The sequence below is a fragment of the Malania oleifera genome, chromosome 13 (genome assembly GCF_029873635.1).
Source record: "Malania oleifera isolate guangnan ecotype guangnan chromosome 13, ASM2987363v1, whole genome shotgun sequence".
NCBI classification, from domain to species: Eukaryota; Viridiplantae; Streptophyta; class Magnoliopsida; order Santalales; family Ximeniaceae; genus Malania; species Malania oleifera.
Window position 1 is genome coordinate 77,457,215 of NC_080429.1, and position 19,423 is coordinate 77,476,637.

A 19,423-nucleotide genomic window follows, 5' to 3' on the forward strand; every position below is an offset into this window, starting at 1 on the left:
TTTGAGTGGGACAATCGTAAAATGGGCAATCAATCATTTTCATATACACTGTTTGAAACGTTGAAGACTTTGAGCAAAATGTTGTCTTCTTTCTATGCAATCATCTTATAAAATGACAGCATAAATTGGAAGAAAGAACCACCATTTTAATATGAATCTTATCACCTAATCACACACAACGTGCTATTATTGAAGCAAGATGAAAATTTTGGTAGAACTTAACCCTAGTTGTTCCCAAAAAATACCTAAAAAAGATTATTCACTTCTTCCAAAAGCAGAATACGAATATTTCAAAACCACACCAGCAGTTGTTCTTCAGGCTGTGCAGATGGCAATCCTTGGCCATGCCAATCTGCCAACTGAATGCAACTTTGAGTACACTTTCAAAGTTAGAAATGATTCTTTGTAGGCAATTCTCAAATGTGTAAAAGATTAGTTAGTAATTTTGATACAAGCCATACATCTGAGTGTCCAAAACCTGGTACAGTAAGAGCAGAGTATTGAATATATTACAATTGTTCACATTAACAGTTAAATTATATTTACAAATATAATTAAAACTAACCAACTTCGAGAGGATTAGAGCACAATACATTTTTTGATCATCAACTGCTACACTTTGTTATTTTGAGCAAGCAACACTCAGAACTGTTTTTTTTTCTCTTTCTTTTCTCCTTTTTTTGAAGTAAAACAAGTGAAATTTTCCCTGTAAACCTGCCTCAAACTGTGAACCCTAAATCATGGTGTTACAAAATAAAAACAGCAATTAAAAACTATACATCATATACAGGTAGGCGCTCCTCTATAGAGACACGGCAAATTGGACACTTTCTACACTTCCCACAGCAGGCGCTGCAAACAATTTGAACATGATGAATACAGAAGAGCACGTGTGCGTGGGAAAAACCAAGAGCAGTTTAGTTTCTTGCAATAGCAAAACCAAAGAAAACAAAGACTGACATACCTGCAGAGGATGCGGTGTCTGCAGGGAAGTAGGACAACGCTAATCTCAGCCTCAAAGCAGACCCTGCATAGAACTTTTTCCTGACCAGTTCATCCAGATTGCCCGAGTCAGTCAAGAAATTCAATTTTATAACCAAGAACTATTTTGGAATAGAGCAGAGCATTTCAAGCACAACCCAATTGCCATAACAATAATATACACAAAGTTTTGGTCAATTCAACCAGGCCGATCACCTGGGATAACTTGAAATATCACCATTCATACAAATAAATGCAAGGTTTAATTCAAACCTGACAACCCATGCACAAAAAACCTGTGTCTAAAAGCTACAAGTTTATTCAAATATGCCAGGAGATAATGTGCCATCTTCACTATCATAGGCAGAAGTGCAAGACTCTGGTAACTCTGATCATGTTTGATATTGTAAAGGTTATATTAGCATTATTTCTCAATCAAAAGAGTAATTAATCTTATTATCTTAGAGCTTTAGCGACTAAAAATGGCATAAATATATTAAACAGACTCTTCAAGTTTTAAATCCTCCAAAAGCATCCAAATGCCTAGGCAACAGGGATTTCCAACGAAATTGCATTTTGCTTAAATATTATTATACTTATTATCATCCTCATTTGACAAAAATTACAATTATGCGTAGACAGCAGGAATTTCCAAGCAAAATTGCATTTTTCTTAATCATTATTGTATTTATTATCATCCTCATTAGACAAAAAACACAATTATGCTTAGACAGCAGGAATTTCCAAGCAAAATTGCATTTTTCTTAATCATTATTGTATTTTTTATCATCCTCATTTGACAAAAATTATAGTTATGCCTAGACAACAAGGATTTCCAACCAAAGCAGAACCACAGTGGATGTAACTATTCAAGTGATAAATTTGAATCAGAACTAGTATTATATATCTAGCATTCTTTAGAAACTATCAAAATATTTGTAAATTATTAAATAATTAACTATACATATAAGCCAAGAAATGTGCATAAGCGTGCTCCAAATGCTTTTAACAAGCCATCAAAAAAAGAAAGTTTCCAATGTTTTAAATTACCTTCCTGCAATCTACACTACTGCATTTAAAAACAAATAACATGTCAAAGTTCTAAGCCATAACAACCTAGCAGTATAAATATGACATCAACTATTTAGATTTTAGTTCTGTATGATTTGCTTTCATTTTTCATTTTCGTCATTCCTCCAGGCATGCATCCTAAATTTCAGGAAATAAAAATTGTCATATTTAGGCATTTTACAATGTGGTTGACAACCTTCCTGAGTAGAAGTACATAAAAGCAATGAACAATTAATTTTCAAGTAGAAATAGAAAAATGCAGCAGCATAGAATCCCTCCACATGCATCGTAAGAAAATAATACATGCTAATGGAGGATAGCATAGAATCCACCGGCAAAGCACAAAGCAGTGTCACCCTTACAATAACACTATGGCAGTTAAAACCCACTATGTATTCTCCATGGCATTCATTTGCAACACTGGATTATCAATCCCAAATCATAGTCGTGAAAGTTTATGAGAGCCTGGAAGGGAAGGTTTGAACTCAAGAAGACCACAACAATTTGTCATGATCACTAACACCCTGATGACTGTTGGGCCACAAGGACCACCCACACCACAATTGGTAAAGAGATAACGAAATTACAAGAAATAAAAGAAACACAAGCAATTTACATGGTTCGGCACTAGACCTATGCCGGCAAGAATTTTACAATCACGGTGTAGAGGAAATACAAGAAGAGACCACTCCTCTCCCCACAATTTTGAAAACCCACAACCCTATTCTAACCCAATAAAGAAATTTGTGTAGGATGAACCCATGGTGAACCCCTTTTACAATTCAATCTCTATTTAACCTTGAACTCACGCCCTCTCTCTCTTCTCTAATCGCATGGCAATGAGACCAACTGCTTATATAGAGATCCAACATGTATATAATGTCCAACCACTCAATAAATAATCATGCTACAATTGCCAAGCCAATAGTCCCCAACGTCAAGACATGACTTTGAAACTTGCATGCTTGGACAATTAAGTCTTCATCACATCCCACAAGGAGTCTTCAAGGTAGACCTGACAAAACGGATAAAAATCTGCTCATCCAAACCAAATCCATCCGATTGAAACTAAATCATAACCAATCCGCTCATTAAATGGGTTGGATATGGTCTAGAAGAATTTTATCAGCCCCTAAATGAGTTAGTTGGAGAATATCATGTTTTATTCAACGAATATCCATCATCCTATTAACAACTAATGCCCGAATACATAGTTAATTCCATATGGCCATGCTTATCAAGCGTTAGCTTGCTAGCATAAGTCCAATTGGCCAAAGCCTAGCCCCACACTCTCAATTATCGCACTACTACATGTGCCTCTAGATCTACCCCATGCCCCTAGTCAAACTCGAGCCTAAATGCCTAATTCTTGTGGTCAAAACAAAAGCTCTAAATTCATGATCTGAAAAAAAAAATGTATATAATTTTTGTGATTGGATATTAAATGTTTTAACAATTTACCAAATTATTATTTCAAAAATAATTTCAATTATTATGCTACGAAATAGATTACTCTTTGGATCATAAAAAGAAATTTTATTTGGGAAGAGAATGACGGGTTCTCCGCCATCCGCCACGGATTATCTGATCTAAACAGCCATACATCCGCCACTTAATTAAGTCGGATATGGATTATAATTTCTTCACTCGAAAATCCACCTAAACTGCCACAGATTATCCAACCCAATCTGCTTTGCTAGGTCTACTTCAAGGAAGAAAGCACTGAGACTAATTAATTATCCTTGAAAACAAACTTGGCATGACAACCAAGCATTTATGTCTAATGCAATAATCATCTTCCAACACCCTTCTTCCTTCACTTTTATTTATTTAATTTTATCGTTTTTATTAACTGGGACCTACCACACAGGCGGAACCAAGTCAACAATGACGAAAAATAAATAGGTGGTTTCTAAAGCATGGATATTAACAAATCCACAATTCACATCACAAACCCTGATTGTTGCAAAAACATCAATAAGATAAGAAAAATTACATTTTGAAGTCTTTCGTATTCCTGCTGGCTATATTTTGTGATTTCTGTTTGCTCGCCAAGAGCTGCCTGAAGTCTCCATACCTGAGAAAAGGAACCACATAGCAAAATCGAATAAAAGACAGCAATTGTACTAAATAGAACCAACAAAGATGTTTTAAGAATTTCCAGAAATAAATGTTGCAATATAACAAGGAAATGATAACTGGCAAGATAAGTGTATCAAATGTATGCCATGAAAAAGTAATTACCTCCTCAGCAAGATCCTTCTTAGGCATTTTCTTCACTATTTCAGGTGAATAACTGCAGAAAGTGTTATACCTGCATCATCAGGACCAAATATCTATCAGCAAACAAGTCTTTTTGTGAAACTGTTTATGGTAATTCAACAGATTTTCTAAGATATAATACAATGGATAGTGAATTACATGCCCTTGTCTGGCACCAAGAGAGAGAGAGAGTTCTCAATTCAAACCACTTTTAACATGGGAGTTTTCATTAAAATAATCTTTAGACAATTTGACAAACATGCCATCCAAGGGGTCTAGAATATCTAGATCAATCATGCACTTCTTTACTCATTGTTCTAAATCAATTAACATAATTTCACTTTCATATGTTAGCATATGTAATTACATTACCAATAATCTGCAAGAACTAAATCATCAATGCATATTAATAAAAAAAACGGTAAAAGACACTGACCTCCCTTGAAGTTTGGCAAAAAGACAAGGACCTCCCCTAAGATTTCAAAAATCCCAAATACCTCCCCTAATGTTTCAAAAATTCTAGGCACCTTCCCTGATGTTTTCCAAAAAGACACAAACCTTCCCTTATATTTCGTTAAAAGACAAGTCTTTTGAGGGGAGGTTTGTGTTTTTTGCCAAACCTCAAGGGAGGTCTGTGGCCTTTTTGAAACCTCAAGGGAGGTCAATGGAATTTTTAAAACCTCAAGTGAGATCCTTGTCTTTTTTCCAAACCTCAGGGGAGGTGAACGTCTTTTGCCCTAAGGAGAAAAAAAGATGAGACAGGCCCACGGTCAAATAAATAAAAATATAAAATAACAAAGAAGAAATAAAGAGAAAAAAGGCTGCAAGAAACAAAAATACAATGCGCCATCTAACAACAAAAAGAAGAAATATATGCCTATCGATGCCCATTTTTGACCGGGTGTTTTATAATTTGGTTCATTCTCAAAAACTGGAGAAAGATAAAGGTAAGAAATGTACAACTTGAGGGAGCGCCATAGGGAGCTAGAGTTAGAGACAAGGAGAAGCAAGAAAGGGGGCTATACACTCGCAAGAAGAGGGAGGAGGCATACGTAAACTGAGGGGGAGAGTGTGTATGTACACTCTTGGGGGGGTGGGGATTGCACGTTAGGAAGAGAAGGAACCTTTAGAATCATTGGGTTAATTCTTGGAGTTCTTATTGATTATTATCTTGGTATTCTCGAAAGCATTTTGCTTGAATATCTGAGGTATGCTCCCATTTATCTTGTGATCTCCTGTTTGATTCATGTATATGACTCATGTAACAAAATTCATAATTTTGTCGGAAAAGGCTAGATTTTTTTGCACCATATCATCATTGTTATCATCATAACCCTTCCATTATTCATGTGGATGCATACACTTCATACACATGGCCACATGTAGTGAACATGCTAGGGTGAGAAAGGTCCTTGAAAAGCCTAAAACAAGAAAGAAAGGAGATTAAGAATGAAGGTGTTTGTTTTCGAGAAAGAGACAAGGGTATTAGAAAATTCTCGCATTTGTTCCTTACTAAGGTATGTTTTCTTTTTGTTCTTGTTTCAAAGTCATATCAACATATCCTGATTGCATAAAGATTAATTTTTGAGAATGTTTGATTCATATCTCCTCCTTAGTTTTTTCTATTACTTTTCTTGGCACCGTGAGGATGGTATGGTTTGGGGTTCTTTAGAGTGCAGAAAGTAGAGAGGGAGAGAGAGAGAGATAGGGCTAGAGAGTAGAGTGGACGGGGAAGATACCTGTGCATGGCTTTCCCCTTCAGTACTGATGTCAACGAAGGTGGTCACAGCGAGCCCAGGCTGCAGGAGCTGCAATGTGTGTTTTCAAAGGGAGAGGTTGGAGAAGAACAGGGACGGATTCACACCAAGTTTTTGGTGACAGAGGCTGATGGTGAGTATGTGAAGCAAAGGTGATGGTGACATTGGACGGTGACGAGAGCTGTAAGGAGATAGTGGCATTGTCTGGCATGACGGCAGCGCAGCTAGGGTTTGGAAACCCCACTGCATTCTGCAAGAGGGAGACAAGTTGGGGGCAACGCATGAACTTTAGGTTAACTTGAACTGATCGTCCAGTTCATCTGAACCGGTTGATCAGTTTTATTTTTTTTCAATTTTTAATTTTTAATGTTTTGTTAAATGGATTTAAAATTCAAATAAAATCCTCAAAAAATCATTAAAATGGCATGAAATTTATTATAAAAAAAAAAAAGAAATAATAAAATGCAATAAAAAGGTTTTTTTAGACTGTTTAGTTGTTGTTGTTATTATTATTATTATTATGATTGCTATATATTAGGGTAATACTATTTTTACTATTACTACTACTATTTTTATTATTATTATTACTATTATTGTATCTTTATTATTGTTATTATTGGACTTTCCTCCCTTAGTTTAGATTAACTTTTTTTATCTTTGTATAAAATTATCAAAAATCCAAATAAATGTATAAAATTCCCAAAAAAATTAGGAAAAAATTCTAGAAAAATAAAAAATATATAAAATCCAAGAAAAACAAAAAATGCTACAGTTAGCTTTGATTTGAAAGGAAATTTCATCTTTAATTCCATTTAGCCTAGACTTCATGCATGTTTAACTATTTTTATTGTACATGTTCCCATTGCATGCTTATTGAACTTGTTTGGTTAATTAGAGACCAAAGGTCCTCTTCCTCCTTTCATCTTAGAATTTTCTAGGTGTCTTCATGTTGCCTTCATTGTTTTTTCACCTTGACTTATGATGGGACAGTTGAGGGGTTCCAACCATATGATGCTTTCACTCATCTCTCATTAGACGCAGTGAAGGTGCCCTTCTTTAAGACTGTATGCTCAAGAGAGTAGGTGTATTCACCAACAAGAGTGAAGCATGAAGGGCGAACATGGAATTCTTTCTCCCCAACCCCCCCGCCCCCCCAAAAAAAAAAAAAAAATTTAAAACTTCTTCTGAAACAAGTGATTTCAAAAATCTTTCTTTATTTGACCAATGATGAAACCTTAGATTTTCTTCAAAATCTTTCTTTTGTTTAAAAACCTGTATTTCAAGATCTTGTCTTTTTGGTGGATTTGAAATCCCATCAAACATCATCTTTCAAAAATCATTTCCTCTCTGCACTGATTTCAAATCAAATCCTTTTCTTGGTTTTGCTCTTCCAAAAAGTTATTAGTCTTCAAATTCGATTCTATTTTAATTCCTTGAATTTAAACAAATCATGGCTTTCCATCTCTTTCAAAATTCAAACTTAGGGTTTTCTGAAGCCACCCCTTTTCCAAAAAAAGTATATTAGGCTTTCCAACCCTATCGTTTGAGCTTTTTGACAATAATCTTTCAACGAAGGATCTCAAAGGGGATTGTTTCTCTTTCTTCTTATTGTTTAAATCAGCAGTAACCGTTGATAGGGGTGTTGGTTGACTAATTTCCTTTAAGATAGTTTGTCAATCACCTTCTCTACACACAATTGTACTCCTGAACCTATTTCTCTTATTCATAGATCTTTTAGGGTTTCTTCTTTGCTTTTCCTTTGGAAAATTAAAAAAAAAAAGGTGGCGACTCCGCTATCCAATCCCCGTGTTTTGGTTGGTCTTTATTTTCTTTAGGTTGTCTTGTTTGGCGATTACCATGCGCTCCCTTAGTCGGCACCCTCGAACAAAATCCAACATCAACAAGAGAATATGTACATTCGAAAATTGCTAAATATTATAGTCATGCACCTATCTTTAAAAGACATAAATTATGCTACAGAAGCTTATGAAAATAGGGTTTGATCACAATTCTTTGTATTTATTTTTCTTTGGTTCTTAGAAGACTTACTGTATTCATATAGTTTGTACTCCTTTCTGCCTTAATAAATTTTCTTCTGTTGTCTAAGGCAAGGTTCAACAACCAAGACCCATCCAAACAACAAATACAACATAGAATAACAATTTTTTTTATAATAAAAGAAGATGTATTAAGGTAGATAACGTACAATCATAGCGAGTATACTAGATCTTCAAAAAATAAAATAAAAAACAAAATAAAACTCAAAAACAAAAAATAAAAGCAAAAAATATAAAATAAAATATGCTATTTAAGCCAAGAAATCCCCTTTTAATCCCTTCCTCATAGCTCATCGAACACTTCAAATTAGCTAATTCTCTCTAGCCCTTCTTCCATGGTCTTAAATTTCCATGAAACTATCGAAATTTCCAATTTTCGTCACCTTCGAAATCGAAATGGTAGTCGATTTCCGTCTTGCATAATTTCCGTCGAAATCTCAACGAATAATCTGAAATTTATCGAAACCTCGAAATTTTAGCGAAATTGGTCGAAATTTATCGAAACCTCGAGAGTGAAGTGAAATTTCTCTTTTAATTTATTTTATTGAAACAAAAGGTTATCACAAGTGTTTTTGAAATTATATGAAAAAATAAACTTATAGTAATATTTTATTTAATCATTCATGTCTAAATTATCAATATTTGTATAATAAATAACATTTAAATGATTTATGAATTTCATTTGCATTAACTGAGTATGTTTAATGTACATTATTTTACAAACATGTTTGATACACATACTATTTTACAACTTTTCCACCTCATACAAAACATAGATGTATTTAATTTGTACTATATTAGTCTTAAAACTTATATTTTTATGTTTGTTAACCATTTCTAAAGTTTCACAAAGAATTCCATGTTTTACTACTAGTTTCCATTATTTTTTCAAATCGACATCGAAATCGAAATTTCCGTCGAAATTTCCGTACTTTTGGAGCTTCAAAATTTGAGTCGAAATCGAAATTTAAGACCTTGCCTTCTTCACCTTGGATTTGCCACCATCAAGCCTAACCAAGGTCTTAAATTTTGATTTCGACTCAAATTTTGAAACTCCAAATGTACGAAAATTTCGATTCGATGTCAATTTCGATTTTGATTTGAAAAAAAATCACGGAAATTAGTAGTAAAGCATGGAATTCTTTGTGAAACTTTAGACATGATAAACAAACATAATAATGTAAGTTTTAGGACTACTATATTAGAAGTTAAATACATCTATGTTGTGTATGAGGTGGAAAAGTTGTAATATAGTATGTGTATCAAACATATTTGTAAGATAATGTACAATAAACATATTCAGCTCATACAAATGAAATTCATAAATTATTTAAATATTATGTATTATACAAATAATGATAATTCAGACATAAATGGTTAAATAAAATGATGCTGTAAGTTTATTTTTTCATATAATTTCAAAAGCATTTGTAATAATATTTTGTTTCGATAAAAATAAATAAAATAAATTAAAAGAGAAATTTCACTTGACTCCTAAATCTCTTATTTGAATTCCAAAGTTTGGCTGAAATTTTGAGATTTCGATAAATTTCGAGATGATTCGTTGAGATTTCGATGGAAATTATGCAAGACCGAAATCGACTGCCATTTCAATTTCGAGGGTGACGGAAACCAGAAATTTCGATGGAAATTTCGACAATTTTGTGAAAATTTACGACCATGAGCCTAATATCATTACTTCCTTTGATCAGACAACATGAGGCCCAAGCCATCCAACAACTTGTGAGTTTCAATGTCCTTCCCAGGAATTTCTTCTTGAATATGAGTAGGGAGATTTCCATCCTTTTTATCATCTTTGAGGACCTCATCTTCTAACATATTAATATCCTCTAAACCTTCTAGAGGAGACGGCAGCACATAAGATAAATCTCTGAGACGATCAATGGAAGAATTGGAGGAATATCCACATTGTTACTAAATATGGTCAAAAAATATACCTTTTTTGGCATTCAAAATCATTACTCCCTATGCTGTCCTCATCCGAAACATCTCCCTGTCTTTTGTCTTCCTCACTCAACTTGGCCCTCTCATCAATTGGCTCTTCCACTATACTTAAAACACCTTTAGAATCCCTCTTTATAATTTTATGTTTCTCACCAAATAATTCTCACTTATCTTCATTAAATTTCCTCCCTTCAAAGTCCATCTGCATTTCCCACTCCTCAAATGATCCAAATAGACTCCCTTTCCAGCTTGATTTCCCACCGAACCAAAAGTGAAAACCTAGTTTCAGGATCAAAACAATTAAAATTCAAAGAAACAGACTCCCCCCTTACATTCCTGGAAGTGCCCTTATTATCATTTTCTTCCAGCAGAGCAGAATAAGAGAAACATCACACCTATCAGGCCTTCCTACTTCCATCTTCTGCACTTCACTTTTATTGGAGCATCCTTCATCACAACCATCAAGGATGTTATTCAAAGAAGAGCACAATATTCGATCACCTTGTACTTCCTTCAAAGATGAACACCATTTGACTTGTTTCAGCTCTGAAGGATGCTGAACTCTCGTATCCTCCCAAGTCGTGGGCAGAAAGGCTCCCTTAAGTTCAGGGGGTTGTAGAAACTCTTGGACCTTCCCAGTTAAGTGGCCCATCTGGAGCTTCTGTAGAAGCTTCCCCGCTACCCAAACCCGTTTTTAAATCAAAAGACGACTTTCGAACCTCCTCAACCAAAATACCATCAAAGAGTTTAATTTGAACAGCTGACCCAAATCAATGTTAATTGACAATAAGCCAGACCTAGCCTGCTCTAGCTTCATCATCCGATCTTGCATGCAAGAAACTTTAACCGCCTATGACTCTATCTTCATCTTCCCATCTTCCACGCCAAAAACTGTACCCGCTTCTAATCTTAACAACTCAGCCAGAAACGTTGCCTTCAACACCACTGGTTGTTATTGCATATCTAACTGAATGAACTCCTCTTACAATCTTCCCCACACAAGCACAAACCATCTCCTGCACATTCTTAGAAATCAATTGACCTTCATCATCACCTACGCTTCCAGAAACGACCCGACTCCATGAGGGATTTTCGTATATCTTACTATAATCATCATATATTTATATTTTCCAACGTTACAAATTTCCATAATTTACTATAGATTTCCATCATTTCTTAAATCAAAATTGAAATATTTTCTAAAGTTTCCACGAATTGAGACCAATGGAATTTCCATTGAAAGAAATGTAAGTCCTTGGACACAACATGCATACCCAAAACAAATAGCTAGGTATATTTTACAACACGAATGTCTGCTTGTGCATAGACAAATTTTTTATTTTTTATTTTTTATTTTTAACATAAGCACCTTATATTTTATGCTTCCATTACAAATACAAAACAGAATTAGTAGAATTTTGCAACCATTTTCATATGGGCAGTTCTTCACTCAAATTAAAATATTTCTAATTATTTACATTTCCATTTTTTTTAACCTAGCTCATAGCATATGGCCACACAAAATGCACATCATCATCAACACTGGAAGCATATGAAGCAAAAATGGAATGTGTGCATTTAGAGAAATTAGAACAACACTAACCCAGAAGCCCCATCATGGAAAAGCCGGGCCTGCTCCTCTTGACTGACTTCATCAATAGACCACCAGCCAAGTAGCCTGTTTTCAGATATTGCCAGAGAGGAGAAAGAATAACTCTATGGTCTGCTCACTATGCATAATCTAGTGTGCAAGAATTTTTTGTTGCATAACATGTAAGCAGTTACCTAGAACCATGGTGCAAAAACATAAAGAAGTCACGGGCACTTGCAGAAAAGGTGAAATATCTTCCAGTGGTGGCACCACTGCGCAGTAAAAGAACTATTTTCTCTACCAGTCTTGATGCAGCCAACAAAACCCCAGCACCTTGCAGTAGAAAAATAGGGGAGAAAAGAAGTGGAAGTGGGATAATTTTAGCACCAGCCGGTGTTCCCTGAAAGTTAGAACCACTACAGATATGTTGATAAGGCATCCAAAAGAATTAAAAACTTTTAATCCAAATAGTAAGCATGACAACTAAAACATAACACATACCTCTAGGCGCATACAGAGGAGGACTTGGAAACCAATTACTGGAATTTTTATAATATGGCCGCCAATGTCTTGCAGACCACACATCCTATCTTGCTGATGGTCCTCTTCTGAAGAAACTAATAAACCACCACTCCAATCAAAATATCCACTGGTTCTAGAAGATGAACCCGCATCTCTTGCATGAGAATTTTGATGAATCACTGGATTAGACCACTTAGTACAAACAAGAAAGGCAAAGCACTCTGCAATGCTGCAGTACAAACAGAACAAAAGCAAAAACAAAATCAAAACAAAAAATCCCACTTATCAGTCCTGCTTCATTGAAATGACTCATAAAACAATTGTCAGTGCCAAAAGTGAAATTGCAGTCAAGTAATAACATGGCAGTAAAAGCACTAATCTGTACCCAAAATTTATAAATAAATCCCACCAGCCTAAAGCACCCACACCACCTGCGGCATTAAAAAAAACAAAAAAGGGAAATTAGTGCACTGTTAAAACAGAAACAATAACATATGGAGGGAGTTAAACACATTCACAAATATCCATTGTATGAATCAAATTATGCACACACAAATTGGGCAGCTGCATTTTGATTTGGAGCTGTTAAGGGAATTAAACACATTTTCAAATATCCATTGCATGAATCAAATTATGCACACAAAAATTGGGCAGCTGCATTTTGATTTGGAGCTGTTAAGGCTTAACATAACAGGTAATCTAATGGCATGAGCATTGGCTACTAGGAGCTATTGGGTTGGATTCTGTTATCTTATTGCCCATATTTATCATCTGATTCTTAAAAAAGGAATAAACAAAGAATTATTTTAAAAGGGAAACGGAATTAGAACAGAAAAGAAGGATGATGTATCACATACTAAAGAGAAAAACAACAGAAAGGGGAAAAAACAAAAGGAAAAAAACAAAACAAAATAAAAACTAGTCAAAAAATCAATAAAATGAAAAATAATAAATAAAATCCTTCGTATCAGAACATTGTAAGTAAAATTTGTACAATGAAATATATAATTTGGTTTTCAAATCATTTAGCTTGGTTGCTCCCCAAGACCAAAACCAAAACTGATTTTTAATAAATTAAAATACCAAGAGAAATTAGGACCAAAATGTAATGGATTGGTTCAATCCAAAAATCTAGTGCAGAATGCAGAAACTGAAATTCCTTCAAAAGGTAGGAATTGTCAGGAATGGAGGATGCCTCGAGCCTGTTGGGCCGAAGCATACCAGACCTCATGGATACCTTACAAAGAGACAATAAAGGTAATCGAAAAAGAGGTAACAGCGGAAGTATCAAGTACGGATGCTGGAACATTTATAGTTCCATTACTAACCACACAAGAAGTCTAGAGAGCAATGGATAAAAAGGCAAGTATGTCCACTATGGAATCATCCAGGTTAGAATTGATCCCTTAGTAAGAAAAGGACAAGATCTTCCTATGCTCATAGCAGTTATGGATGGAAGTATTGGAAATTTTGGTAGGTCCTTGCTAGGAGGAGCAAGAGCTAACTTGCATTCAGGAGCAGCCTGGACAAAAGTTATACCAGATTTACATGTGCATCTTCAAGATAAGAGTGTGGAGAAAACTCTATAGATTGTTAATACGCATGACTGGCAGAATATGTTAAAATGTAGCCTAGATAGGAGGTGCATTAGACTCATTGCCAGATTATATTTGATGTTCTATAATACGGGGAAACCAGCCCTCAGAAGGGGAGTTAGTAGATTCACTCAACTCTTCGAGACAAATCAAACCGACTCAGTTAGAGGATTACAACCAAAGGTGGTAAATCCAAGAGCACTAAGTTGGCCTCAGATTTGAGTAACCCCAAGAACAGAAGAAAGATTGAAAAATCTTATGCTAGAGTCAATAAGATAAGAGGCAAATAGATTAATCATCACTGAACCTCTAAGTGATCATAGTCCTAATAGAGCGACTGTATCTAGAGAGGAAGATATTAATTCAGAATTTAGGTCAGAAGGATCTAGACCATATGAATTAAGACCGTCAAGTAGTAGAAGGATAGTTGGTCAGATAACCATAAGAATCTCTATCTATGCAGATGAAGATGAAGACCAGTCTCATATAGCATATATGGGAGCATCCATTTTGAGCGTCAAATTCGAAGAATGGGCAACATTAGTTAACATTTCTATCGGTAAGATAGAATGTACAGCCCTTATTGACACTGGGTGTACATGGTCTTGTACTAAGTTTAGATTTCCAGAATTGACTTGGGAATCATAAAATCTTAGAGTTATAATTGGTAACAGTGATATTCTCCAGATAGGAGAGGTTGCCAGAAATGTAAAAATAAGGATGAATGGCAAAGAATATGAGGAGCAAATTCTTGGCCTAATTCCAGAATTACCAGACAATTTCCTTTTAGGAAGTAAATTCCTTAGAAAATATCAGCTGTTTACAATATTTTCAGAAGGAATTATCCTAGACAATCATTTCATTCCAAAGCCCTCAGGTACTACTATAAAGAATTACATGTTAGTAGAGGAAGAAAAATCGGAAGAAAAATCTAATTATCAGGAGAGACTTGATAATTGGAAAGAATTGATATCAGGAAGTATTCTAAAGGTAAATCAGTCAGAAGAAGAAGAAGAAGAAGAAGAAAGTAGTCTTGAAGAAATCAAGAAGATGCTTTCAGAAAACTGGTCGGAGAATCCACAAGCATTATGGCAGAAGGTCATGCCAGAAGCTAATATTGTGCTTAAAAATCCCGATACAGTCATCAGGAGTAAAGGGATCAGTTATCCAAATGAAATGATAAAAGAATTTGAGAAACAAATTCCAGAATTATTAAATTTGGGACTCATTAGGCACAGCACGAGTGAGCACATGAGTGCAGCATTCATGGTGACAAATCATGCCGAGCAAGTACGAGGAAAAGTCATGATGATTATTGATTATAGAGATCTGAATAAGGAAACAAGAGATGATGGGTATAATTTACCTAATCAGGAGTCTCTTAGAAATAGAATAAGAAGGGAGAAACCTTCAGTTTATTCTAAATTCGATCTCAAATCAGGGTACTGGCAAATAAAGGTCAAAGAAAAAGCAGTAGCTCTTACAGCCTTCACTACGCCCATTGGGCTTTTCGAATGGCTAGTTATGCCATTTGGATTGAAGAATGCCCCAGGAATTTTTCAGAGAAGAATGGATAAAGCATTTGAAGGAATGACTGGATTTGTTCCAGTTTACATTGATGATGTTTTAGTATTTAGTAAAAATACTAAGGATCATTTAGAACATTTGAGACAGGTGGCACAAGTGTTCAAAAAAGAGGGAATGGTTCGTTCAGAAAGGAAAACTATTTGGATGCAACCTCAGATAGAATTTTTAGGTTTAAAAATTTGAGGTAATGAAGAGGTGCTTCAACCACACATAGCAGAAAGACTATGCGAATTCCCTAATGAATTCAATGATAGAAGGCAGTGTCAATGCTTTCTAGGAGTATTGAATTACATTAGAAAATTCATAAAAGATTTGGCAGAAAAGGCAGCACCAATTCAGAAAAAGGTTTCAGTAAAAAATCCTTAAAATTGGACTTCAAGGGATACTGAAGTCGTTAAAGCCTTAAAGAAAGAAGTCAAAAATTTGCCAAAATTAAAATATCCAGACGGGATAGAATTAGATATAATTCTGGAAACCGATGCTTTAGATATAGGCTGGGAGTGCGTTTTAAATATCAGGAAGATCGATAAAACAAAACATCTCAACAGATACTGGAGTGGATGTTTTAATGGAGCAGAACTTAATTACCCAGTTCATGAAAAAGAATTATTGGCGGTCCTTAAAGGAATTAGGGCCAATGAACTTTTCTTGGGTAAACCATTTATCATTAGAACAGATAGTTCCTATGTAAAGCATTTCATGAGAATTAAATTAAAACGATGCACCCAAATAAGATTGGTTAGATGGAGGAATGAGTTACAATATTACTCTTTTAATGTAGAACATATTAAAGGAAGAGATAATATTATTGCTGATACTCTAACCAGATATTTGAATTCTTGCAGATCAGATGGCAAGCAGCAGCAGTAGCAGTAGCGGCCATTCCAGATGTCCGATTTGTCAAGAAAGGCATAAGGTGGCAGATTGCCCAGTTGCCAGATTTGTTGACAAACAGAGACAATTAACTTTCAGCTCCAAAAAAAGAGAAGAAAGTGGCAGAGGAAAGAGAAGCGTTTCTCAGAAAAGAGGACGTCCAGTTCCAGTTCCAGTTCAGGAACAGAGTTTGATGAAAAAGGGAAGCTCATCCAGGAGAGATGAAAAGCCTAGCGACAAAAGTCATATCCAGTGCTTCATGTGCAGCCATTTTGGTCACTACAACACTCAATGCACCCAGAATCCTTGAACCAGGAAGGGGGAAGGAGAAGAGATGCAAAAAGATGAAGTGGTTGCAATCAACAAAAACGTTTCAGGATCCAGGAGGGATAGGGAAACAATCAAAGTAGTTGATGTTGATTACATTCTTGAAGACTTTCTAGGAAGGACTCCAGAAATTACAAGGGGAAAAAGACATTTGCTAGAAGGGATTATTAATAATCCAACAACACCAGCAAATACAGCTTTTTTAGTCAATATTCTAGTAGTAGAAATTTTGGAAGAATTTGAAACCGTTATTTCAGAATACTTTAAAATTATTAACAGGGAAAGTACATCCGAACTTATTCACCAGCAGATTAAACTCAAGGTGGAAATGGATATTCAGCTAAAGAAATACAGTTTTACTACCAGAGCGATAGTCAGTATTTTAGAATATCCAGAATTGAAGAGGTTTTGGATGAAAAGTGGATTGTGTATTCCAAAGCTACACATCCCCAGAAATATTAACCTTGAGCTTCTTATTGCAGTACAGAAGGCCTTGAGGACAGGAGAATTCCAGTTTTTTGGGTTCAGTAAGACAGGACAAGCACTAGAGTGTGACGGTTGAAGTTCTAAGGAAGCTCGTTGGAAGGAGAGCTCGCAAAGGTTCTGCATAGACACCAAGCATACTAGTGGGAAACGAAAGGTCACCTGTATGCTTGGTGTCTATGCGGAACCTCTGCGAGCTCTCCTTCCAACAAGCTTCCTTGGGCTTCCTTAGAACTTCAACCATCACACTCTAGTGTTTGGAATAGAAAGAAAGATTCAAAGAGAGAGATCAAGTGAACTGAATAAACTTGTATTAATGTTTCTTAATTTTCCCTCTCCGAACATAAGGGTCGGAGCTCCCTTAAATAGGCAAGCAAAGCTAATGGATAACCACAACTTGCTTTCTCAAAAGCAGATGCCTGACGTAAAGCAAATGCAAAACCTACTTTGACATAAAGTAAAAGCTACTTTAATAAAAGAGGAGGACATCACATGCTTTGCTGACTCACCTTTTCAAAACAAAACAAAATACCGACAACTTTAATAAAGCTACTTTTGACTAACTACAAAAGATATGACCCGACGAATTGTCCTTTCGACGAGGCCTGAGATATGACACTTTTCTGAACAGGTGTCTGATATGACCTTCTTGAGTAGCCCACTCAATCTGGCCTTGAGATATGATGACTATCTGGACTATCCTCTAATCTGTACATTTGGCAAAGATCTCATCCGGTCCTTCTTCAGAGATCTTTCAAAGCACTAATGATTTCTTCATCATGCTCCTTTTTTGACAGTTCTGCAAGTACGATCTGAAGATCACTCTTCATGGCCTGCGTTGAAGGAAGATGATGCTCCCAATTCTTAATTTGATTAATTATATCTCTTGCATTAATCGCAAATTCTGCTAAATTTGCTTCTTCGAATTTCCAGAGAAACTTTCCTTCAATTGCAATCAGAATTTCATGATCTGAGAAAAATATACAGTCTAAAGCCATCCTAGCTTCTAGAAGATAAATTCCCTATAAATTCTGGACCAAATCATAGAATTTTCTATGTTTCTAAAAATCCTCCCAATCTAGTTCTTCTTCATGAAAATTTGAGACTGTTCCGTCTTTCCAATCCTCTGGAAAAAGATTCCAAAACAAGACTTTTCCTGACTTCAATTCAATTGGTTCAATATAGCTAGTCCAAAAAATCCGTCCTGCATTAGTAAAATTTAGCGCATATTTTACAATTGCTGGCAGGAATTCAAAATCTTGTCTTGTCTTACCAAACCCAAAAAACTGGACTTCTCCTGTCCTCAAGGCCTTCTGTACTGCAATAAGAAGCTTAAGGTTAATATTTCTGCGAATGTGTAGCTTTGGAATACACAATCCACTTTTCATCCAAAACCTCTTCAATTCTAGATATTCTGAAATACTGACTTCGCTCTGGTAGTAAAACTGTATTTCTTTAGCTGAATATCAATTTCCACCTAGAGTTTAATCCGCTGGTGAATAAGTTCGGATGTACTCTCCCTGTTAATAATTTTAAAGTATTCTGAAATAATGGTTTCAAATTCTTCCAAAATTTCTACTACTTCTCGAATATTGACTGAAAAAGCTGTATTTTGCTGGTGTTACTGGATTATTAATAAACCCTTTTAGAATATGTCTTTTTCCCCTTGTAATTTCTAGAGTCCTTCCCAGAAAGTCTTCAAGAACGTAATCAACATCGACTACTTCGACTCTTTCCCTATCCCTCCTGGATCCTAAAACGCTTTTGTTGATTGCAACTACTTCATTTTTCTGCATCTCTTCTCCATTTCCCTTCCTGGTTCTAGGATTCTGGGTGCATTGAGTGTTGTAGTGACCAAACTGGCTGCACACGAAGCACTGGATATGACTTTTGTCGCTAGGCTTTTCATCTCTCCTCGATGAGCTTCCCTTTTTCATCAAACTCTGTTCCTGAACTGGAACTGGACGTCCTCTTTTCTGAGAAACGCTTCTCTTTCCTCTGCTACTTTCTTCTCTCTTTCTGAAGCTGAAAGTTAATTGCCTCTGTTTGTCAACAAATCTGGCAACTGGGCAATCTGCCACCTTATGCCTTTCTTGACAAATCGGACATCTGGAATGGCCGCTATTGCTACTGCTCCTGCTTGCCATCTGATCTGCAATAATTCAAATATCTGGTTAGAGTATCAGCAATAATATTATCTCTTCCTTTAATATGTTCTACATTAAAAGAGTAATATTGTAACTCATTCCTCCATCTAACCAATCTTGTTTGGGTGCATCGTTTTAACTTAATTCTCATGAAATGCTTTACATAGGAACTATCTGTTCTAATGATAAATGGTTTACCCAAGAA

General features: G+C 35.4%; 1 protein-coding gene across 3 annotated transcripts in view; it reads right to left on the reverse strand.

The window, feature by feature from the left end:
• Positions 1 to 479: 479 nt before the first annotated feature.
• Positions 480 to 19,423, reverse strand: part of LOC131146288 (uncharacterized) — a 73,513-nt gene continuing 54,569 nt past the window's right edge. The window contains exons 7-14 of one of the 3 annotated variants that reach the window (XM_058095770.1): positions 12,592 to 12,637; positions 12,186 to 12,435; positions 11,879 to 12,084; positions 11,697 to 11,771; positions 4,297 to 4,366; positions 4,049 to 4,129; positions 965 to 1,044; positions 480 to 852 (exon numbers count right to left, since the gene is read on the reverse strand). In XM_058095770.1, coding sequence (XP_057951753.1) covers positions 774 to 852; positions 965 to 1,044; positions 4,049 to 4,129; positions 4,297 to 4,366; positions 11,697 to 11,771; positions 11,879 to 12,084; positions 12,186 to 12,435; positions 12,592 to 12,637 — 887 coding nt within the window. In that variant the 3' untranslated portion in view covers positions 480 to 773. Of the gene's footprint in view, positions 1,045 to 2,474; positions 3,068 to 4,048; positions 4,130 to 4,296; positions 4,367 to 11,696; positions 11,772 to 11,878; positions 12,085 to 12,185; positions 12,436 to 12,591; positions 12,638 to 19,423 lie in introns of those variants that run through there. The other 2 variants (XM_058095769.1, XM_058095771.1) reach the window with 2 other exon arrangements.